Source organism: Salmo salar, unplaced genomic scaffold (assembly GCF_905237065.1).
Source record: "Salmo salar unplaced genomic scaffold, Ssal_v3.1, whole genome shotgun sequence".
NCBI classification, from domain to species: Eukaryota; Metazoa; Chordata; class Actinopteri; order Salmoniformes; family Salmonidae; genus Salmo; species Salmo salar.
Window position 1 is genome coordinate 726,858 of NW_025548481.1, and position 23,954 is coordinate 750,811.

Consider the following 23,954-nt stretch of genomic DNA (forward strand, 5'->3'; position numbering starts at 1 on the left):
ACCAAGATAAGATCCCCCTTCTACAGGTTTCAGGTACTAAGATAAGATAAGATCCCCCTTCTACAGGTTTCAGGTACTAAGATAAGATAAGACCCCCCTTCTACAGGTTTCAGGTACCAAGATAAGATCCCCCTTCTACAGGTTTCAGGTACTAAGATTCGATCCCCTTCTACAGGTTTCAGGTACTAAGATAAGATATGATCCCCTTCTACAGGTTTCAGGTACTAAGATAAGATAAGATCCCCTTCTACATGTTTCAGGTCCTAAGATCCCCCTTCTACAGGTTTCAGGTACTAAGATAAGATCCCCCTTCTACATGTTTCAGGTACTAAGATAAGATCCCCCTCCTACAGGTTTCAGGTACTAAGATAAGATCCCCCTTCTACAGGTTTCAGGTACTAAGATAAGATCCCCCTTCTACAGGTTTCAGGTACTAAGATAAGATCCCCCTTCTACAGGTTTCAGGTACTAAGATAAGATCCCCCTTCTACAGGTTTCAGGTACTAAGCTACGATAAGTATCCCTTTACATGTTTCAGGTACTAAGATACGATAAGATCCCCCTTCTACAGGCTTCAGGTACCAAGATAAGACCCCCCTTCTACAGGTTTCAGGTACTAAGATAAGATCCTCCTTCTACAGGTTTCAGGTACTAAGGTAAGATAAGATCCCCCTTCTACAGGTTTCAGGTACTAAGATAAGACCCCCTTTCTACAGGTTTCAGGTACCAAGGTAAGATCACCTTCTACTGTAGTAATTGAACCAGTCAAACCCTCATCTACAAAGACAACACTATCCCAGTAGGACGTAGAGAGAGAAGAAACATTCAGTACTGTACAAAGCACATATCCCTTCAGTTGATCTAATATTATCTAAATACCTGAAACAGCAGTATTCTATTAATATTGCCTAGTAATACTTTGATAGAGTGATGCAGCCGGTATAAACTATAGGTAATGTTTACAGATCAGGTATAAACTATAGGTAATGTTTACAGATCAGGTATAAACTATAGGTAATGTTTACAGATCAGGTATAAACTATAGGTAATGTTTACAGATCAGTTATAAACTATAGCAAATGTTTACAGATCAGGTATAAACTATAGGTAATGTTTACAGATCAGGTATAAACTATAGGTAATGATTACAGATCAGGTATAAACTATAGGTAATGTTTACAGATTAGGTATAAACTATAGGTAATGTTTACAGATCAGGTATAAACTATAGGTAATGTTTACAGATCAGGTATAAACTATAGCTAATGTTTAGAGATCAGGTATAAACTATAGGTAATGTTTACAGATCAGGTATAAACTATAGGTAATGATTACAGATCAGGTATAAACTATAGGTAATGTTTACAGATCAGGTATAAACCATAGGTAATGTTTACAGATCAGTTATAAACTATAGCTAATGTTTACAGATCAATATTAAAAGCTAGTATTCCAGCCAAGCGGTTCTCTCTCTCTCTCTCTCTCTCTCTCTCTCTCTCTCTCTCTCTCTCTCTCTCTCTCTCTCTCTCTCTCTCTCTCTCTCTCTCTCTCTCTCTCTCTCTCTCTCTCTCTCTCTCTCTCTCTCTCTCTCTCTCTCTCTCTCTCTCTCTCTCTCTCTCTCTCTCTCTCTCTCTCTCTCTCTCTCTCTCTCTCTCTCTCTCTCTCTCTCTCTCTCTCTCTGTGTGTGTTAAACACTGTTCTGTTCTAGTCTGATTGACGAGCTCGTCATGGACCCTTCAGACAGCTTCAGTAGACAGCCAAACAAACGGCAGCTGTCAATGAGCCCCATAGTTACAGTATAATATCATCTGTAAGGTGTCAGTCAGTTAGTACTGTCACTCTCTCCAACTCTTCAGCTTCCTCTTCGGTTTTTTCTTTCTCTATGGACCCAAACGATTCTAACACAGACTCTCAGTCAGCTTGTACTGTCACTCTCTCCAACTCTTCAGCTTCCTCTTCTGGTTTTTCTTAATTTTTTTTACTGGCAGTGAAGACACTTTCCAGTTGGTCAGCGCATGCTCTGAGTACACGTCCTGGTAATCCGTCTGGCCCCACGACCTTGTGAATGTTGACCTGTTTAAATGTTTTCCTCACATCGGCTACGGAGAGCGTGATCATACAGTCATCCGGAACAGCTGGTGCTCTCATGCATGCTTCAGTGTTGCTTGCCTCGAAGCGAGCATAAAAGGCATTCAGCTCATCTGGTAGGCTCGCGTCACTGGGCAGCTCGCAGCTGGGTTTCCCTTTGTTGTGCGTAATAGTTTGAAAGCCCTGCCACATTCGACGAGCGTCAGAGCCGTAGGAGCCGTAGGATTCAATCTTAGTCCTGTATTGATGCTTTGCCTGTTTGATGTTTTGTCTGAATAGCGGGATTTATTATAAGCGTCTGGATTAGTCTTCCGCTCCTTGAAAGCGGCAGCTCCAGCCTTTAGCTCGATGCGGATGTTGCCTGTAATCCATGGCTTCTGGTTGGGATATGTACGTACAGTCACTGTGGGGACGACGTCATCGATGCACTTATTGATGAAGCCGATGACTGAGGTGGTATACTCCTCAATGCCATTGGATGAATCCCAGAACATATTCCAGTCTGTGCAGCAAAACAGTCCTGTAGCTTAGCATCCGCGTCATCTGACCACTTCCGTATTGAGCGAGTCACTGGTACTTCCTGCTTTAGTTTTTGCTTGTAAGCAGGAAGATAGAGTTATGGTCAGATTTGCCAAATGGAGGGCGAGGGATAACTGTGTATGCGTCTCTGTTTGTGGAGTAAATGTGGTCTTGAGTTTTTTCCTTTGGTTGCACATGTGACATGCTGGTAGAAATTAGGTAAAACGGATTTAAGTTTGCCTGCATTAAAGTTCCCGGACACTAGGAGCGCCGCTTCTATTGTTTTGCATTTTCTTGTTTGCTTATGGCCTTATACAGCTCATTGAGTGCGGTCTTAGTGCCAGCATCGGGTTGTGGTGGTAAATAGACTGCTACGAATAATATAGATGAGAAATCTCTTGGTAGATAGTGTGGTCTACAGCTTAACATGAGGTACTCTACCTCAGGCGAGCAATACCTCGAGACTTCTTTAATATTAGACATCGTGCACCAGCAGCTATTGACACATCGACACACACCCCCACCCCTTGTCTTACCAGACGTAGCTGCTCTGTCCTGCCGATGCACTGAGAAGCCAGCCAGCTCTATATTATCCGTGTCGTCGTTCAGCCGCGACTCGGTGAAACATAAGATATTACGTATGTGGACTGTAGGATAGCTTGGGGATAGATGGAGTGGACTGTAGGATAGCTTGGGGATAGATGAAGTGGACTGTAGGATAGCTTGGGGATAGATGAAGTGGACTGTAGGATAGCTTGGGGATAGATGGAGTGGACTGTAGGATAGCTTGGGGATAGATGAAGTGGACTGTAGGATAGCTTGGGGATAGATGAAGTGGACTGTAGGATAGCTTGGGGATAGATGAAGTGGACTGTAGGATAGCTTGGGGATAGATGAAGTGGACTGTAGGATAGCTTGGGGATAGATGAAGTGGACTGTAGGATAGCTTGGGGATAGATGAAGTGGACTGTAGGATAGCTTGGGGATAGATGGAGTGGACTGTAGGATAGCTTGGGGATAGATGAAGTGGACTGTAGGATAGCTTGGGGATAGATGAAGTGGACTGTAGGATAGCTTGGGGATAGATGGAGTGGACTGTGGGATAGATGAAGTGGACTGTAGGATAGCTTGGGGATAGATGAAGTGGACTGTATGATAGCTTGGGGATAGATGAAGTGGACTGTAGGATAGCTTGGGGATAGATGAAGTGGACTGTAGGATAGCTTGGGGATAGATGGAGTGGACTGTAGGATAGCTTGGTGATAGATGAAGTGGACTGTAGGATAGCTTGGGGATAGATGAAGTGGACTGTAGGATAGCTTGGGGATAGATGAAGTGGACTGTAGGATTGCTTGGGGATAGATGAAGTGGACTGTAGGATAGCTTGGGGATAGATTAAGTGGACTGTAGGATAGCTTGGGGATAGATGGAGTGGACTGTAGGATAGCTTGGGGATAGATGAAGTGGACTGTAGGATAGCTTGGGGATAGATGAAGTGGACTGTAGGATAGCTTGGGGATAGATGAAGTGGACTGTAGGATAGCTTGGGGATAGATGGAGTGGACTGTGGGATAGCTTGGGGATAGATGAAGTGGACTGTAGGATAGCTTGGGGATAGATGAAGTGGACTGTAGGATAGCTTGGGGATAGATGGAGTGGACTGTAGGATAGCTTGGGGATAGATGAAGTGGACTGTAGGATAGCTTGGGGATAGATGAAGTGGACTGTAGGATAGCTTGGGGATAGCTTTGTCTGTTTGCCACGGAAGCCTTGCTTAGCCAAGCAGGGAAAACCACTGCATAACTAACTGCATGTATCTGTTTCTACTGACTATTTCAGTCAATCAATCACATTTATTTATGAAGCCATGACCAGCATGGTCAAATAATATCACAGTGGTTGTCGAGGGTGAAACAGGTCAGCACCTCAGGAGTAAATGTCAGTTGGCTTTTCATTGCCGATCATTCAGATTCAGAGTTAGAGTTAGAGTTAGAGTGAGAGTGAGAGTGAGAGTGAGAGTGAGAGAGAGAGAGAGAGAGAGTCGAAATGGGAGGGAGGGAGGGAGAAACAGCAGGTCCGGGACAAGGTAGCACATCTTTAGCACAATATTTCTCCTGACTGACTGTTTCTGCTGACAAATTTTTTCTGACTAATTGACCGTTTCTGTTCTCTGACTAACTGTTTCTGCTGACTGACTGTTTCTGCTGACTGTTCTCTGACTGACTGTTTCTGCTGACTGACTGTTTCTGCTGACTGTTCTCTGACTGACTGTTTCTGCTGACTGACTGTTTCTGCTGACTGTTCTCTGACTGACTGTTTCTGCTGACTGACTGTTCTCTGATTGACTGTTCTCTGACTGACTGTTTCTGCTGACTGACTGTTTCTGCTTACTGACTGTTTCTGCTGACTGTACTCTGACGGACTGTTTTCCACATCTGTCTCTTTCAGCTGTTTACCTCTGCAAAAGAACAATGCAAAACAAAGCCCGTCTGGAGCTGGCTGACTACGAGGCTGTAAGCTTCCTCCTCTCCTTCCTCCTACTCTGCCTCCTCCCTCCCTCCTCTCCTCCCTCTCTCTCCTTCCCTCATCTCCTTCTCAACCTCCTCCACCTCCTCCTTTTCCATCCTCCCTCCCTCTTCCTCCCTCTTCCACCTCCTCCCTCCCTCTCTCCACCTCCCCTCCCTCCCTCCCTCCCTCCCTCCCTCCCTCCCTCCCTCCACCTTCACCCTCCTTCCCTCCCTCCACCTTTTCCCTCCTCCTCCATCTCCTCCTGCCCTCTCCCCCTCCCTCCCTCCTCCTCCCTCCCTCCCCCTCCTCTATTCTACTGTATCAGTCGTCTCCATCCTAGCGTAAAGAACAATCAGCCAGTCCTCCACTTGATGGAGACAAGGCTGCTTAGTTTGAAAAGCAGTTAACTACTGTATTAAATGACATTTAAAAAAACATACTTTATTAGTCCCCTCAGAGCTTTATGTAAGAGGTACTCAAACTGTAAGACACTAAGTGTTTGTATGTTTCTGTGTGTTTCAGGAGAGCCTAGCCAGACTGCAGAGGGCTTTCGCCAGGAAATGGGAGTTTATATTTATGCAAGCTGAACCACAAGCAAAGTAAGTGTCTCCTCCAATGGCACCCTATCCCCTACACAGTGCACTACTATGGGTGCTAGTTGGCCCTTGGTTATAAGTAGTGCACTATGTAGGGAATAGAGGACCATTTTGGGCTGCAAGCCCATGTTGGGCTGAATTTATGCATGCAGACTTGACTGGTAAAACAGCCCTTTCCCCCCAACAACACAGCATCAAGGGCTCTGCCTCAATTTACTCACAGATGTGGAAAGAGAGGAGAGGAGAGAAGGGGGGGAGAGGAGAGAAGAGGAGAGGAGGAGAGAAGGGGAGGCGGGAGAGGAGAGAAGGGGAGGCGGGAGAGGAGAGAAGGAAAGGCGGGAGAGGAGAGGAGAAGAGAGATGGAGGAGAGGAGAGGAGAGCAGAGGAGAGGAGGCGGGGAGGCAGGAGAGGAGAGGAGGAGAGGAGAGGAGAGGAGGCGAGAAGGGGAGAGGAGAGGACGAGAGAAGGGGAGAGGAGAGGAGAGTAGAGGAGGAGAGGAGGAGAGGAGGAGAGAAGGGGAGAGGAGAGGAGAGGAGAGGAGAGGAGAGGAGAGGAGAGGAGAGGAGAGAAGGGGAGAGGAGAGGAGGCGGGGAGGCAGGAGAGGAGAGGAGGAGAGGAGGAGAGAAGGGGAGAGGAGAGGAGAGGAGAGAAGGGGAGGCAGGAGAGGAGAGGAGAGAAGGGGAGGCGGGAGAGGAGAGGAGGCAGGAGAGGAGAGAAGGCAGGAGAGTAGAGAGGAGAGGAGAGGAGGCAGGAGAGAAGGGGAGGCAGGAGAGGAGAGAAGGGGAGGCAGGAGAGGAGAGGAGAGGAGAGGAGAGGAGAGGAGAGGAGAGGAGAGGAGAGGAGAGGAGAGGAGAGGAGAGGAGAGGAGAGGAGGCAGGAGAGAAGGGGAGGTGGCAGAGGAGAAGAGAGGAGAGGAGGCAGGAGGCAGGAGAGAAGGGGAGGGCAGGAGAGGAGATAGGAGAGGAGACGAGACGAGACGAGAGGAGAGGAGAGGAGAGGAGAGGAGAGGAGAGGAGAGGAGAGGAGAGGAGAGGAGAGGAGAGGAGAGGAGAGGAGAGGAGAGGAGAGGAGAGGAGAGGAGGCGAGAGGAGGCAGGAGAGAAGGGGAGGTGGCAGAGGAGAAGAGAGGAGAGGAGGCAGGAGGCAGGAGAGAAGGGGAGGGCAGGAGAGGAGAGGAGATAGGAGAGGAGAGGAGAGGAGAGGAGAGGAGAGGAGAGGAGAGGAGAGGAGAGGAGAGGAGAGGAGAGGAGAGGAGAGGAGAGGAGAGGAGAGGAGGAGTGTACAGATGTAGGATCTTAATTTGAGCCTGTTTGCTACAGCAGGAAACTATCCTGCAGCAACAGAAAATCAAAATTATTATTATGTAGATTATAAATAATGAACATGTTTCCAAGGGTTGATACATTTATTGTTAGAGAAAATCCAGTCTGAAATTTCTAAGTGAAAATTACAAACTTCAGAAGCCTTTTTAAACCTTAAATACACTACACGTTTTACTTTTCCTACATTTCAAGAAAGTTCATCTACAACAGGGTGATCAAAAGAAGAACCTACATCTGTAACTAAATGAATGATGGGATGTCTGTGTTACAAGGTGTCCACCTCTATCCTCTATCCTTTAACACAGAGTTGACAAGAAGAGAGACACAATTGAGAGGAAGATTCTGGACAGTCAAGAGAGAGCATTCTGGGATGTGCACAGACCAGTGGTAAGAAAACAACCTCTCTCTGTTTCCCTGTCACCACAGACCAGTGGTAAAAAATACAATCTCTCTCTGTTTCCCTGTCACCACAGACCAGTGGTAAAAAATACAACCTCTCTCTGTTTCCCTGTCACCACAGACCAGTGGTAAGAATACAACCTCTCTCTGTTTCCCTGTCACCACAGACCAGTGGTAAAAATACAACCTCTCTCTGTTTCCCTGTCACCACAGACCAGTGGTAAAAATATAGATACACTGTGTTGTGTTCAGAGAGATACACTGTGAAGCAATAAATAGACCATGGTGGCGAAGTAATTACAATATAGCAATTAAACACTGAAATGGTAGATGTACAGAAGATGAATGTGCAAGTAGAGATACTGGGGTGCGAAGGAGCAAGATAAATAAATAAATACAGTATGGGGATGAGGTAGATTGGATGGGCTATTTACAGATGGGCTATGTACAGGCACCGGCAGTAGAAGGGGTCCGGGTATTGTAGCCCAGGAGTGGCTGATGGGCCTCTTTTAGCTAGCCGGGAGAATGGGCCTAGATTAGCCTGGCTAGCTCCAGGCTAATTGGTGCTTTCTTCGGGACCGACGTTAGCCAGTACTCGGATAGCAGCTAGCTAGCTGCGAAGATCCAGTTGAAAAGGTTCAGAGTTTTGCGATAGGAATCCCGGGGATATGGAGAGAAAATATGTCCGGCGTGCTCTGGTTTGAGTCGCGTTGTACAAAACTGGCGAGAGCTTTCCGAGCTAAAGGTTAGCTGATGACCGCTAGCAGTGGTTAGCTGACTGATAGCTGGTAGCTAGTGAGCTAGCTAGCTTCTGTTGGGGGATTCTGAATTCGAGGTGAATAACACTTCAGAAAAAAAGTGATCCGCACCACATTGGGTGAGGCGGGTTGCGGGAGAATGTTTTGAAGTTGAGTTTTAGAGAAAATCTATTAAAAAGATATATATTGGACACAAAAAAAGGATAGTTTAACCATGTTAAAACGAGAGTTCAGTTCATGTAACATGAGGGACAGAAGTAAATGAATCACTAGTCACATGAAATCAATCATTTTCAGAAATTACTTTGTCAAAGCAATTTCTTTTTAACCTTTATTTTAACTAGGCAAGTCAGTTAAGAACAAATTGTAATTTAAAATGACGGCCTACCCTGGCTAAACCCGAACCCGGACGACGCTGGGGCAATTGTGCGTCGCTCTATTGGTGGAGAACCTTCCCAGAGGTCACAGAGGAACATGTCAAAATGATGAATATTGGCACTTTAGCAAGTCAGATTTATTGAATTTTCCATGTTGTCTATACTAAAAGGGCAATTTAATATAACAGGCTTTTAAAATTCAATATTGTTGCACAATTTCTACTTAAAATATCAAAAGGGCACTTTTCATGAATTGAACCAAATGTATAATTGTTTTTTGTCCTTGTTCCACAGCCTGGAGAAGACTGATGGAAATGTGTCCTTGTTTCTCTATACAGCCTGGAGAAGACTGATGGAAATGTGTCCTTGTTTCTCTATACAGCCTGGAGAAGACTGATGGACATGTGTCCTTGTTCCTCTATACAGCCTGGAGAAGACTGATGGAAATGTGTCCTTGTTTCTCTCCATAGCCTGGAGAAGACTGATGGAAATGTGTCCTTGTTTCTCTATGCAGCCTGGAGAAGACTGATGGAAATGTGTCCTTGTTTCTCTATGCAGCCTGGAGAAGACTGATGGAAATGTGTCCTTGTTTCTCTCCACAGCCTGGAGAAGACTGATGGAAATGTGTCCTTGTTCCTCTATACAGCCTGGAGAAGACTGATGGACATGTGTCCTTGTTCCTCTATACAGCCTGGAGAAGACTGATGGAAATGTGTCCTTGTTTCTCTCCATAGCCTGGAGAAGACTGATGGAAATGTGTCCTTGTTTCTCTCCATAGCCTGGAGAAGACTGATGGAAATGTGTCCTTTGTTCCTTGTTCCTTGTTTTTCTATACAGCCTTGATGTGTGAACACAACAGAAGCCGACATCAAGAAGTCCTCAAGGATGAAGCAGCCTCATAAAACAAGAAAGGTATGGATTGTCATATGTACTGTAATATCTACGGTAATATCTACTGTAATATGGACTGTAATATCTACGGTAATATGGACTGTAATATGTACTGTAATATCTACTGTAATATCTACTGTAATACTGTAATTGATGTAGCTAATGTATAGGTTTTACTTTACGGGAGTCTTTGAGCTGGCCGTGTAGACACATGACTAGAAGACTATTATTGAATGGTTCAGTTGAAGAGAGAATGAGAAGAGAGAGAGGATGTGGTGACAGCAGTGACAGAGAGAGAGAGAGAGAGAGAGAGAGAGAGAGGATGTGGGGACAGCAGTGACAGAGAGAGATAGAGAGGATGTGGCGACAGCAGTGACAGAGAGAGATAGAGAGGATGTGGCGACAGCAGCGATAGAGAGAGAGAGAGGATGTGGAGACAGCAGTGACAGAGAGAGATAGAGAGGATGTGGCGACAGCAGTGATAGAGAGAGAGAGAGGATGTGGCGACAGCAGTGACAGAGAGAGGGGATGTGGCGACAGCAGTGACAGAGAGAGAGGATGTGGCGACAGCAGTGACAGAGAGAGAGAATGTGGCGACAGCAGTGACAGAGAGAGATAGAGAGGATGTGGCGACAGCAGTGATAGAGAGAGAGAGAGGATGTGGAGACAGCAGTGACAGAGAGAGATAGAGAGGATGTGGCGACAGCAGTGACAGAGAGAGAGGATGTGGTGACAGCAGTGACAGAGAGAGAGAGAGAGTGAGAGAGGATGTGGGGACAGCAGTGACAGAGAGAGATAGAGAGGATGTGGCGACAGCAGTGACAGAGAGATAGAGAGGATGTGGCGACAGCAGTGATAGAGAGAGAGAGAGGATGTGGAGACAGCAGTGACAGAGAGAGATAGAGAGGATGTGGCGACAGCAGTGACAGAGAGAGAGGATGTGGCGACAGCAGTGACAGAGAGAGAGGATGTGGCGACAGCAGTGACAGAGAGAGAGGATGTGGCGACAGCAGTGACAGAGAAAGAGAATGTGGCGACAGCAGTGACAGAGAGAGATAGAGAGAGGATGTGGTGACAGCAGTGACGGAGAGAGATAGAGAGGATGTGGCGACAGCAGTGATAGAGAGAGAGAGAGGATGTGGAGACAGCAGTGACAGAGAGAAATAGAGAGGATGTGGCGACAGCAGTGACAGAGAGAGAGGATGTGGCGACAGCAGTGACAGAGAGAGATAGAGAGAGGATGTGGCGACAGCAGTGACAGAGAGAGAGGATGTGGCGACAGCAGTGACAGAGAGAGAGAGGATGTCCTGCTCCTCTGTATGTCAGTTTGAATGGGCTGTCCTTGTCCTGCTCCTCTGTATATCAGTGTGAATGAGCTGTCCTTGTCTTGTTCCTCTGTATCAGTTTGAATGTGCTGTCCTTGTCCTGCTCCTCTGTATATCAGTGTGAATGGGCTGTCCTTGTCTTGTTCCTCTGTATATCAGTGTGAATGGGCTGTCCTTGTCTTGTTCCTCTGTATATCAGTGTGAATGGGCTGTCCTTGTATTGCTCCTCTGTATATCAGTTTGAATGGGCTGTCCTTGTCCTGCTCCTCTGTATATCAGTCTGAATGGGCTGTCCTTGTCTTGCTCCTCTGTATATCAGTGTGAATGGGCTGTCCTTGTCTTGCTCCTCTGAATCAGTTTGAATGGACTGTCCTTGTCCTGCTCATCTGTATATCAGTGTGAATGGGCTGTCCTTGTCTTGTTCCTCTGTATATCAGTTTGAATGGGCTGTCCTTGTCCTGCTCCTCTGTATATCAGTTTGAATGGGCTGTCCTTGTCCTGATCCTCGGTATATCAGTGTGAATGGGCTGTCCTTGTCCTGCTCCTCTGTATATCAGTGTGAATGGGCTGTCCTTGTCCTGCTCCTCTGAATATCAGTTTGAATGGGCTGTCCTTGTCTTGTTCCTCTGTATGTCAGTTTGAATGGGCTGTCCTTGTCCTGCTCGTCTGTATATCAGTGTGAATGGGCTGTCCTTGTCTTGTTCCTCTGTATATCAGTGTGAATGGGCTGTCCTTGTCTTGTTCCTCTGTATATCAGTGTGAATGGGCTGTCCTTGTATTGCTCCTCTGTATATCAGTTTGAATGGGCTGTCCTTGTCTTGTTCCTCCGTATATCAGTTTGAATGGGATGTCCTTAACCTGCTCCTCTGTATATCAGTGTGAATTGGCTGTCCTTTTTCCTGCTCCTCTGTATATCAGTGTGAATGGGCTGTCCTTGTCTTGTTCCTCTGTATGTCAGTTTGAATGGTCTGTCCTTGTCTTGTTGCTCTGTATATCAGTGTGTTAGGGCTGTCCTTGTCTTGCTCCTCTGTATATCAGTTTGAATGGGCTGTCCTTGTCTTGCTCCTCTGAATCAGTTTGAATGGACTGTCCTTGTCCTGCTCATCTGTATATCAGTGTGAATGGGCTGTCCTTGTCCTGCTCTTCTGTATCTAATTTTGAATGGGCTGTCCTTGTCCTGCTCCTTTGTATATCAGTTTGAATGGGCTGTCCTTGTCTTGTTCCTCTGTATGTCAGTTTGAATGGGCTGTCCTTGTCCTGCTCCTCTGTATATCAGTTTGAATGGACTGTCCTTGTCCTCATTCTCTGTATATCAGTTTGAATGGGCTGTCCTTGTCATGCTCCTCTGTATATCAGTGTGAATGGGCTGTCCTTGTTGAATTTTCCATGTTGTCTATACTAAAAGGGCAATTTAATATAACAGGCTTTTAAAATTCAATATTGTTGCACAATTTCTACTTAAAATATCAAAAGGGCACTTTTCATGAATTGAACCAAATGTATAATTGTTTTTTGTCCTTGTTCCACAGCCTGGAGAAGACTGATGGAAATGTGTCCTTGTTTCTCTATACAGCCTGGAGAAGACTGATGGAAATGTGTCCTTGTTTCTCTATACAGCCTGGAGAAGACTGATGGACATGTGTCCTTGTTCCTCTATACAGCCTGGAGAAGACTGATGGAAATGTGTCCTTGTTTCTCTCCATAGCCTGGAGAAGACTGATGGAAATGTGTCCTTGTTCCTCTATACAGCCTGGAGAAGACTGATGGACATGTGTCCTTGTTCCTCTATACAGCCTGGAGAAGACTGATGGAAATGTGTCCTTGTTTCTCTCCATAGCCTGGAGAAGACTGATGGAAATGTGTCCTTGTTTCTCTCCATAGCCTGGAGAAGACTGATGGAAATGTGTCCTTTGTTCCTTGTTCCTTGTTTTTCTATACAGCCTGGATGTGTGAACACAACAGAAGCCGACATCAAGAAGTCCTCAAGGATGAAGCAGCCTCATAAAACAAGAAAGGTATGGATTGTCATATGTACTGTAATATCTACGGTAATATCTACTGTAATATGGACTGTAATATCTACGGTAATATGGACTGTAATATGTACTGTAATATCTACTGTTATATCTACTGTAATACTGTAATTGATGTAGCTAATGTATAGGTTTTACTTTACGGGAGTCTTTGAGCTGGCCGTGTAGACACATGACTAGAAGACTATTATTGAATGGTTCAGTTGAAGAGAGAATGAGAAGAGAGAGAGGATGTGGTGACAGCAGTGACAGAGAGAGAGAGAGAGAGAGAGAGAGAGAGAGAGGATGTGGGGACAGCAGTGACAGAGAGAGATAGAGAGGATGTGGCGACAGCAGTGACAGAGAGAGATAGAGAGGATGTGGCGACAGCAGCGATAGAGAGAGAGAGAGGATGTGGAGACAGCAGTGACAGAGAGAGATAGAGAGGATGTGGCGACAGCAGTGATAGAGAGAGAGAGAGGATGTGGCGACAGCAGTGACAGAGAGAGGGGATGTGGCGACAGCAGTGACAGAGAGAGAGGATGTGGCGACAGCAGTGACAGAGAGAGAGAATGTGGCGACAGCAGTGACAGAGAGAGATAGAGAGGATGTGGCGACAGCAGTGATAGAGAGAGAGAGAGGATGTGGAGACAGCAGTGACAGAGAGAGATAGAGAGGATGTGGCGACAGCAGTGACAGAGAGAGAGGATGTGGTGACAGCAGTGACAGAGAGAGAGAGAGAGTGAGAGAGGATGTGGGGACAGCAGTGACAGAGAGAGATAGAGAGGATGTGGCGACAGCAGCGATAGAGAGAGAGAGAGGATGTGGAGACAGCAGTGACAGAGAGAGATAGAGAGGATGTGGCGACAGCAGTGATAGAGAGAGAGAGAGGATGTGGCGACAGCAGTGACAGAGAGAGGGGATGTGGCGACAGCAGTGACAGAGAGAGAGGATGTGGCGACAGCAGTGACAGAGAGAGAGAATGTGGCGACAGCAGTGACAGAGAGAGATAGAGAGGATGTGGCGACAGCAGTGATAGAGAGAGAGAGAGGATGTGGAGACAGCAGTGACAGAGAGAGATAGAGAGGATGTGGCGACAGCAGTGACAGAGAGAGAGGATGTGGTGACAGCAGTGACAGAGAGAGAGAGAGAGTGAGAGAGGATGTGGGGACAGCAGTGACAGAGAGAGATAGAGAGGATGTGGCGACAGCAGTGACAGAGAGAGATAGAGAGGATGTGGCGACAGCAGTGATAGAGAGAGAGAGAGGATGTGGAGACAGCAGTGACAGAGAGAGATAGAGAGGATGTGGCGACAGCAGTGACAGAGAGAGAGGATGTGGCGACAGCAGTGACAGAGAGAGAGGATGTGGCGACAGCAGTGACAGAGAGAGAGGATGTGGCGACAGCAGTGACAGAGAGAGAGAATGTGGCGACAGCAGTGACAGAGAGAGATAGAGAGAGGATGTGGTGACAGCAGTGACGGAGAGAGATAGAGAGGATGTGGCGACAGCAGTGATAGAGAGAGAGAGAGGATGTGGAGACAGCAGTGACAGAGAGAAATAGAGAGGATGTGGCGACAGCAGTGACAGAGAGAGAGGATGTGGCGACAGCAGTGACAGAGAGAGATAGAGAGAGGATGTGGCGACAGCAGTGACAGAGAGAGAGGATGTGGCGACAGCAGTGACAGAGAGAGAGAGGATGTCCTGCTCCTCTGTATGTCAGTTTGAATGGGCTGTCCTTGTCCTGCTCCTCTGTATATCAGTGTGAATGAGCTGTCCTTGTCTTGTTCCTCTGTATCAGTTTGAATGTGCTGTCCTTGTCCTGCTCCTCTGTATATCAGTGTGAATGGGCTGTCCTTGTCTTGTTCCTCTGTATATCAGTGTGAATGGGCTGTCCTTGTCTTGTTCCTCTGTATATCAGTGTGAATGGGCTGTCCTTGTATTGCTCCTCTGTATATCAGTTTGAATGGGCTGTCCTTGTCCTGCTCCTCTGTATATCAGTCTGAATGGGCTGTCCTTGTCTTGCTCCTCTGTATATCAGTGTGAATGGGCTGTCCTTGTCTTGCTCCTCTGAATCAGTTTGAATGGACTGTCCTTGTCCTGCTCATCTGTATATCAGTGTGAATGGGCTGTCCTTGTCTTGTTCCTCTGTATATCAGTTTGAATGGGCTGTCCTTGTCCTGCTCCTCTGTATATCAGTTTGAATGGGCTGTCCTTGTCCTGATCCTCGGTATATCAGTGTGAATGGGCTGTCCTTGTCCTGCTCCTCTGTATATCAGTGTGAATGGGCTGTCCTTGTCCTGCTCCTCTGAATATCAGTTTGAATGGGCTGTCCTTGTCTTGTTCCTCTGTATGTCAGTTTGAATGGGCTGTCCTTGTCCTGCTCGTCTGTATATCAGTGTGAATGGGCTGTCCTTGTCTTGTTCCTCTGTATATCAGTGTGAATGGGCTGTCCTTGTCTTGTTCCTCTGTATATCAGTGTGAATGGGCTGTCCTTGTATTGCTCCTCTGTATATCAGTTTGAATGGGCTGTCCTTGTCTTGTTCCTCCGTATATCAGTTTGAATGGGATGTCCTTAACCTGCTCCTCTGTATATCAGTGTGAATTGGCTGTCCTTTTTCCTGCTCCTCTGTATATCAGTGTGAATGGGCTGTCCTTGTCTTGTTCCTCTGTATGTCAGTTTGAATGGTCTGTCCTTGTCTTGTTGCTCTGTATATCAGTGTGTTAGGGCTGTCCTTGTCTTGCTCCTCTGTATATCAGTTTGAATGGGCTGTCCTTGTCTTGCTCCTCTGAATCAGTTTGAATGGACTGTCCTTGTCCTGCTCATCTGTATATCAGTGTGAATGGGCTGTCCTTGTCCTGCTCTTCTGTATCTAATTTTGAATGGGCTGTCCTTGTCCTGCTCCTTTGTATATCAGTTTGAATGGGCTGTCCTTGTCTTGTTCCTCTGTATGTCAGTTTGAATGGGCTGTCCTTGTCCTGCTCCTCTGTATATCAGTTTGAATGGACTGTCCTTGTCCTGATTCTCTGTATATCAGTTTGAATGGGCTGTCCTTGTCATGCTCCTCTGTATATCAGTGTGAATGGGCTGTCCTTGTTGAATTTTCCATGTTGTCTATACTAAAAGGGCAATTTAATATAACAGGCTTTTAAAATTCAATATTGTTGCACAATTTCTACTTAAAATATCAAAAGGGCACTTTTCATGAATTGAACCAAATGTATAATTGTTTTTTGTCCTTGTTCCACAGCCTGGAGAAGACTGATGGAAATGTGTCCTTGTTTCTCTATACAGCCTGGAGAAGACTGATGGAAATGTGTCCTTGTTTCTCTATACAGCCTGGAGAAGACTGATGGACATGTGTCCTTGTTCCTCTATACAGCCTGGAGAAGACTGATGGAAATGTGTCCTTGTTTCTCTCCATAGCCTGGAGAAGACTGATGGAAATGTGTCCTTGTTTCTCTATGCAGCCTGGAGAAGACTGATGGAAATGTGTCCTTGTTTCTCTATGCAGCCTGGAGAAGACTGATGGAAATGTGTCCTTGTTTCTCTCCACAGCCTGGAGAAGACTGATGGAAATGTGTCCTTGTTCCTCTATACAGCCTGGAGAAGACTGATGGACATGTGTCCTTGTTCCTCTATACAGCCTGGAGAAGACTGATGGAAATGTGTCCTTGTTTCTCTCCATAGCCTGGAGAAGACTGATGGAAATGTGTCCTTGTTTCTCTCCATAGCCTGGAGAAGACTGATGGAAATGTGTCCTTTGTTCCTTGTTCCTTGTTTTTCTATACAGCCTGGATGTGTGAACACAACAGAAGCCGACATCAAGAAGTCCTCAAGGATGAAGCAGCCTCATAAAACAAGAAAGGTATGGATTGTCATATGTACTGTAATATCTACGGTAATATCTACTGTAATATGGACTGTAATATCTACGGTAATATGGACTGTAATATGTACTGTAATATCTACTGTTATATCTACTGTAATACTGTAATTGATGTAGCTAATGTATAGGTTTTACTTTACGGGGAGTCTTTGAGCTGGCCGTGTAGACACATGACTAGAAGACTATTATTGAATGGTTCAGTTGAAGAGAGAATGAGAAGAGAGAGAGGATGTGGTGACAGCAGTGACAGAGAGAGAGAGAGAGAGAGAGAGAGAGAGAGAGAGGATGTGGGGACAGCAGTGACAGAGAGAGATAGAGAGGATGTGGCGACAGCAGTGACAGAGAGAGATAGAGAGGATGTGGCGACAGCAGCGATAGAGAGAGAGAGAGGATGTGGAGACAGCAGTGACAGAGAGAGATAGAGAGGATGTGGCGACAGCAGTGATAGAGAGAGAGAGAGGATGTGGCGACAGCAGTGACAGAGAGAGGGGATGTGGCGACAGCAGTGACAGAGAGAGAGGATGTGGCGACAGCAGTGACAGAGAGAGAGAATGTGGCGACAGCAGTGACAGAGAGAGATAGAGAGGATGTGGCGACAGCAGTGATAGAGAGAGAGAGAGGATGTGGAGACAGCAGTGACAGAGAGAGATAGAGAGGATGTGGCGACAGCAGTGACAGAGAGAGAGGATGTGGTGACAGCAGTGACAGAGAGAGAGAGAGAGTGAGAGAGGATGTGGGGACAGCAGTGACAGAGAGAGATAGAGAGGATGTGGCGACAGCAGCGATAGAGAGAGAGAGAGGATGTGGAGACAGCAGTGACAGAGAGAGATAGAGAGGATGTGGCGACAGCAGTGATAGAGAGAGAGAGAGGATGTGGCGACAGCAGTGACAGAGAGAGGGGATGTGGCGACAGCAGTGACAGAGAGAGAGGATGTGGCGACAGCAGTGACAGAGAGAGAGAATGTGGCGACAGCAGTGACAGAGAGAGATAGAGAGGATGTGGCGACAGCAGTGATAGAGAGAGAGAGAGAGGATGTGGAGACAACAGTGACAGAGAGAGATAGAGAGGATGTGGCGACAGCAGTGACAGAGAGAGAGGATGTGGTGACAGCAGTGACAGAGAGAGAGAGAGAGTGAGAGAGGATGTGGGGACAGCAGTGACAGAGAGAGATAGAGAGGATGTGGCGACAGCAGTGACAGAGAGAGATAGAGAGGATGTGGCGACAGCAGTGATAGAGAGAGAGAGAGGATGTGGAGACAGCAGTGACAGAGAGAGATAGAGAGGATGTGGCGACAGCAGTGACAGAGAGAGAGGATGTGGCGACAGCAGTGACAGAGAGAGAGGATGTGGCGACAGCAGTGACAGAGAGAGAGGATGTGGCGACAGCAGTGACAGAGAGAGAGAATGTGGCGACAGCAGTGACAGAGAGAGATAGAGAGAGGATGTGGTGACAGCAGTGACGGAGAGAGATAGAGAGGATGTGGCGACAGCAGTGATAGAGAGAGAGAGAGGATGTGGAGACAGCAGTGACAGAGAGAAATAGAGAGGATGTGGCGACAGCAGTGACAGAGAGAGAGGATGTGGCGACAGCAGTGACAGAGAGAGATAGAGAGAGGATGTGGCGACAGCAGTGACAGAGAGAGAGGATGTGGCGACAGCAGTGACAGAGAGAGAGAGGATGTCCTGCTCCTCTGTATGTCAGTTTGAATGGGCTGTCCTTGTCCTGCTCCTCTGTATATCAGTGTGAATGAGCTGTCCTTGTCTTGTTCCTCTGTATCAGTTTGAATGTGCTGTCCTTGTCCTGCTCCTCTGTATATCAGTGTGAATGGGCTGTCCTTGTCTTGTTCCTCTGTATATCAGTGTGAATGGGCTGTCCTTGTCTTGTTCCTCTGTATATCAGTGTGAATGGGCTGTCCTTGTATTGCTCCTCTGTATATCAGTTTGAATGGGCTGTCCTTGTCCTGCTCCTCTGTATATCAGTCTGAATGGGCTGTCCTTGTCTTGCTCCTCTGTATATCAGTGTGAATGGGCTGTCCTTGTCTTGCTCCTCTGAATCAGTTTGAATGGACTGTCCTTGTCCTGCTCATCTGTATATCAGTGTGAATGGGCTGTCCTTGTCTTGTTCCTCTGTATATCAGTTTGAATGGGCTGTCCTTGTCCTGCTCCTCTGTATATCAGTTTGAATGGGCTGTCCTTGTCCTGATCCTCGGTATATCAGTGTGAATGGGCTGTCCTTGTCCTGCTCCTCTGTATATCAGTGTGAATGGGCTGTCCTTGTCCTGCTCCTCTGAATATCAGTTTGAATGGGCTGTCCTTGTCTTGTTCCTCTGTATGTCAGTTTGAATGGGCTGTCCTTGTCCTGCTCGTCTGTATATCAGTGTGAATGGGCTGTCCTTGTCTTGTTCCTCTGTATATCAGTGTGAATGGGCTGTCCTTGTCTTGTTCCTCTGTATATCAGTGTGAATGGGCTGTCCTTGTATTGCTCCTCTGTATATCAGTTTGAATGGGCTGTCCTTGTCTTGTTCCTCTGTATATCAGTTTGAATGGGATGTCCTTAACCTGCTCCTCTGTATATCAGTGTGAATTGGCTGTCCTTTTTCCTGCTCCTCTGTATATCAGTGTGAATGGGCTGTCCTTGTCTTGTTCCTCTGTATGTCAGTTTGAATGGTCTGTCCTTGTCTTGTTGCTCTGTATATCAGTGTGTTAGGGCTGTCCTTGTCTTGCTCCTCTGTATATCAGTTTGAATGGGCTGTCCTTGTCTTGCTCCTCTGAATCAGTTTGAATGGACTGTCCTTGTCCTGCTCATCTGTATATCAGTGTGAATGGGCTGTCCTTGTCCTGCTCTTCTGTATCTAATTTTGAATGGGCTGTCCTTGTCCTGCTCCTTTGTATATCAGTTTGAATGGGCTGTCCTTGTCTTGTTCCTCTGTATGTCAGTTTGAATGGGCTGTCCTTGTCCTGCTCCTCTGTATATCAGTTTGAATGGACTGTCCTTGTCCTGATTCTCTGTATATCAGTTTGAATGGGCTGTCCTTGTCATGCTCCTCTGTATATCAGTGTGAATGGGCTGTCCTTGTTGAATTTTCCATGTTGTCTATACTAAAAGGGCAATTTAATATAACAGGCTTTTAAAATTCAATATTGTTGCACAATTTCTACTTAAAATATCAAAAGGGCACTTTTCATGAATTGAACCAAATGTATAATTGTTTTTTGTCCTTGTTCCACAGCCTGGAGAAGACTGATGGAAATGTGTCCTTGTTTCTCTATACAGCCTGGAGAAGACTGATGGAAATGTGTCCTTGTTTCTCTATACAGCCTGGAGAAGACTGATGGACATGTGTCCTTGTTCCTCTATACAGCCTGGAGAAGACTGATGGAAATGTGTCCTTGTTTCTCTCCATAGCCTGGAGAAGACTGATGGAAATGTGTCCTTGTTTCTCTATGCAGCCTGGAGAAGACTGATGGAAATGTGTCCTTGTTTCTCTATGCAGCCTGGAGAAGACTGATGGAAATGTGTCCTTGTTTCTCTCCACAGCCTGGAGAAGACTGATGGAAATGTGTCCTTGTTCCTCTATACAGCCTGGAGAAGACTGATGGACATGTGTCCTTGTTCCTCTATACAGCCTGGAGAAGACTGATGGAAATGTGTCCTTGTTTCTCTCCATAGCCTGGAGAAGACTGATGGAAATGTGTCCTTGTTTCTCTCCATAGCCTGGAGAAGACTGATGGAAATGTGTCCTTTGTTCCTTGTTCCTTGTTTTTCTATACAGCCTGGATGTGTGAACACAACAGAAGCCGACATCAAGAAGTCCTCAAGGATGAAGCAGCCTCATAAAACAAGAAAGGTATGGATTGTCATATGTACTGTAATATCTACGGTAATATCTACTGTAATATGGACTGTAATATCTACGGTAATATGGACTGTAATATGTACTGTAATATCTACTGTTATATCTACTGTAATACTGTAATTGATGTAGCTAATGTATAGGTTTTACTTTACGGGAGTCTTTGAGCTGGCCGTGTAGACACATGACTAGAAGACTATTATTGAATGGTTCAGTTGAAGAGAGAATGAGAAGAGAGAGAGGATGTGGTGACAGCAGTGACAGAGAGAGAGAGAGAGAGAGAGAGAGAGAGAGAGGATGTGGGGACAGCAGTGACAGAGAGAGATAGAGAGGATGTGGCGACAGCAGTGACAGAGAGAGATAGAGAGGATGTGGCGACAGCAGCGATAGAGAGAGAGAGAGGATGTGGAGACAGCAGTGACAGAGAGAGATAGAGAGGATGTGGCGACAGCAGTGATAGAGAGAGAGAGAGGATGTGGCGACAGCAGTGACAGAGAGAGGGGATGTGGCGACAGCAGTGACAGAGAGAGAGGATGTGGCGACAGCAGTGACAGAGAGAGAGAATGTGGCGACAGCAGTGACAGAGAGAGATAGAGAGGATGTGGCGACAGCAGTGATAGAGAGAGAGAGAGGATGTGGAGACAGCAGTGACAGAGAGAGATAGAGAGGATGTGGCGACAGCAGTGACAGAGAGAGAGGATGTGGTGACAGCAGTGACAGAGAGAGAGAGAGAGTGAGAGAGGATGTGGGGACAGCAGTGACAGAGAGAGATAGAGAGGATGTGGCGACAGCAGCGATAGAGAGAGAGAGAGGATGTGGAGACAGCAGTGACAGAGAGAGATAGAGAGGATGTGGCGACAGCAGTGATAGAGAGAGAGAGAGGATGTGGCGACAGCAGTGACAGAGAGAGGGGATGTGGCGACAGCAGTGACAGAGAGAGAGGATGTGGCGACAGCAGTGACAGAGAGAGAGAATGTGGCGACAGCAGTGACAGAGAGAGATAGAGAGGATGTGGCGACAGCAGTGATAGAGAGAGAGAGAGGATGTGGAGACAGCAGTGACAGAGAGAGATAGAGAGGATGTGGCGACAGCAGTGACAGAGAGAGAGGATGTGGTGACAGCAGTGACAGAGAGAGAGAGAGAGTGAGAGAGGATGTGGGGACAGCAGTGACAGAGAGAGATAGAGAGGATGTGGCGACAGCAGTGACAGAGAGAGATAGAGAGGATGTGGCGACAGCAGTGATAGAGAGAGAGAGAGGATGTGGAGACAGCAGTGACAGAGAGAGATAGAGAGGATGTGGCGACAGCAGTGACAGAGAGAGAGGATGTGGCGACAGCAGTGACAGAGAGAGAGGATGTGGCGACAGCAGTGACAGAGAGAGAGGATGTGGCGACAGCAGTGACAGAGAGAGAGAATGTGGCGACAGCAGTGACAGAGAGAGATAGAGAGAGGATGTGGTGACAGCAGTGACGGAGAGAGATAGAGAGGATGTGGCGACAGCAGTGATAGAGAGAGAGAGAGGATGTGGAGACAGCAGTGACAGAGAGAAATAGAGAGGATGTGGCGACAGCAGTGACAGAGAGAGAGGATGTGGCGACAGCAGTGACAGAGAGAGAGGATGTGGCGACAGCAGTGACAGAGAGAGATAGAGAGAGGATGTGGCGACAGCAGTGACAGAGAGAGAGGATGTGGCGACAGCAGTGACAGAGAGAGAGAGGATGTCCTGCTCCTCTGTATGTCAGTTTGAATGGGCTGTCCTTGTCCTGCTCCTCTGTATATCAGTGTGAATGAGCTGTCCTTGTCTTGTTCCTCTGTATCAGTTTGAATGTGCTGTCCTTGTCCTGCTCCTCTGTATATCAGTGTGAATGGGCTGTCCTTGTCTTGTTCCTCTGTATATCAGTGTGAATGGGCTGTCCTTGTCTTGTTCCTCTGTATATCAGTGTGAATGGGCTGTCCTTGTCTTTTTCCTCTGTATATCAGTGTGAATGGGCTGTCCTTGTATTGCTCCTCTGTATATCAGTTTGAATGGGCTGTCCTTGTCCTGCTCCTCTGTATATCAGTCTGAATGGGCTGTCCTTGTCTTGCTCCTCTGTATATCAGTGTGAATGGGCTGTCCTTGTCTTGCTCCTCTGAATCAGTTTGAATGGACTGTCCTTGTCCTGCTCATCTGTATATCAGTGTGAATGGGCTGTCCTTGTCTTGTTCCTCTGTATATCAGTTTGAATGGGCTGTCCTTGTCCTGCTCCTCTGTATATCAGTTTGAATGGGCTGTCCTTGTCCTGATCCTCGGTATATCAGTGTGAATGGGCTGTCCTTGTCCTGCTCCTCTGTATATCAGTGTGAATGGGCTGTCCTTGTCCTGCTCCTCTGAATATCAGTTTGAATGGGCTGTCCTTGTCTTGTTCCTCTGTATGTCAGTTTGAATGGGCTGTCCTTGTCCTGCTCGTCTGTATATCAGTGTGAATGGGCTGTCCTTGTCTTGTTCCTCTGTATATCAGTGTGAATGGGCTGTCCTTGTCTTGTTCCTCTGTATATCAGTGTGAATGGGCTGTCCTTGTATTGCTCCTCTGTATATCAGTTTGAATGGGCTGTCCTTGTCTTGTTCCTCCGTATATCAGTTTGAATGGGATGTCCTTAACCTGCTCCTCTGTATATCAGTGTGAATTGGCTGTCCTTTTTCCTGCTCCTCTGTATATCAGTGTGAATGGGCTGTCCTTGTCTTGTTCCTCTGTATGTCAGTTTGAATGGTCTGTCCTTGTCTTGTTGCTCTGTATATCAGTGTGTTAGGGCTGTCCTTGTCTTGCTCCTCTGTATATCAGTTTGAATGGGCTGTCCTTGTCTTGCTCCTCTGAATCAGTTTGAATGGACTGTCCTTGTCCTGCTCATCTGTATATCAGTGTGAATGGGCTGTCCTTGTCCTGCTCTTCTGTATCTAATTTTGAATGGGCTGTCCTTGTCCTGCTCCTTTGTATATCAGTTTGAATGGGCTGTCCTTGTCTTGTTCCTCTGTATGTCAGTTTGAATGGGCTGTCCTTGTCCTGCTCCTCTGTATATCAGTGTGAATGGGCTGTCCTTGTCTTGCTCCTCTGTATGTCAGTGTGAATGGGCTGTCCTTGTCCTGCTCTGTATATCAGTTTGAATGGGCTGTCCATGTTCTGCTCCTCTGTATATCAGTGTGAATGGGCTGTCCTTGTCCTGCTCCTCTGTATATCAGTTTGAATGGGCTGTCCTTGTCCTGCTCCTCTGTATATCAGTTTGAATGGGCTGTCCTTGTCTTGTTCCTCTGTATGTCAGTTTGAATGGGCTGTCCTTGTCCTGCTCCTCTGTATATCAGTGTGAATGGGCTGTCCTTGTCTTGTTCCTCTGTATATCAGTGTGAATGGGCTGTCCTTGTCTTGCTCCTCTGTATATCAGT

General features: G+C 46.7%; 1 protein-coding gene across 1 annotated transcript in view; it reads left to right on the plus strand.

Moving 5' to 3' along the window:
- The window catches only part of LOC123733092 (regulator of G-protein signaling 7-like), a gene marked incomplete at its 3' end in the record, with an annotated part of 204,681 nt that overhangs the window by 176,534 nt on the left and 4,193 nt on the right, over positions 1 to 23,954 (plus strand). Inside the window, exons 12-19 of the mRNA XM_045712427.1 lie at positions 107 to 148; positions 261 to 325; positions 539 to 578; positions 717 to 731; positions 5,056 to 5,120; positions 5,638 to 5,714; positions 7,338 to 7,419; positions 12,723 to 12,797. Of these exons, the coding sequence (XP_045568383.1) occupies positions 107 to 148; positions 261 to 325; positions 539 to 578; positions 717 to 731; positions 5,056 to 5,120; positions 5,638 to 5,714; positions 7,338 to 7,419; positions 12,723 to 12,797 (461 nt within the window). The remainder of the gene's footprint in view (positions 1 to 106; positions 149 to 260; positions 326 to 538; positions 579 to 716; positions 732 to 5,055; positions 5,121 to 5,637; positions 5,715 to 7,337; positions 7,420 to 12,722; positions 12,798 to 23,954) is intronic.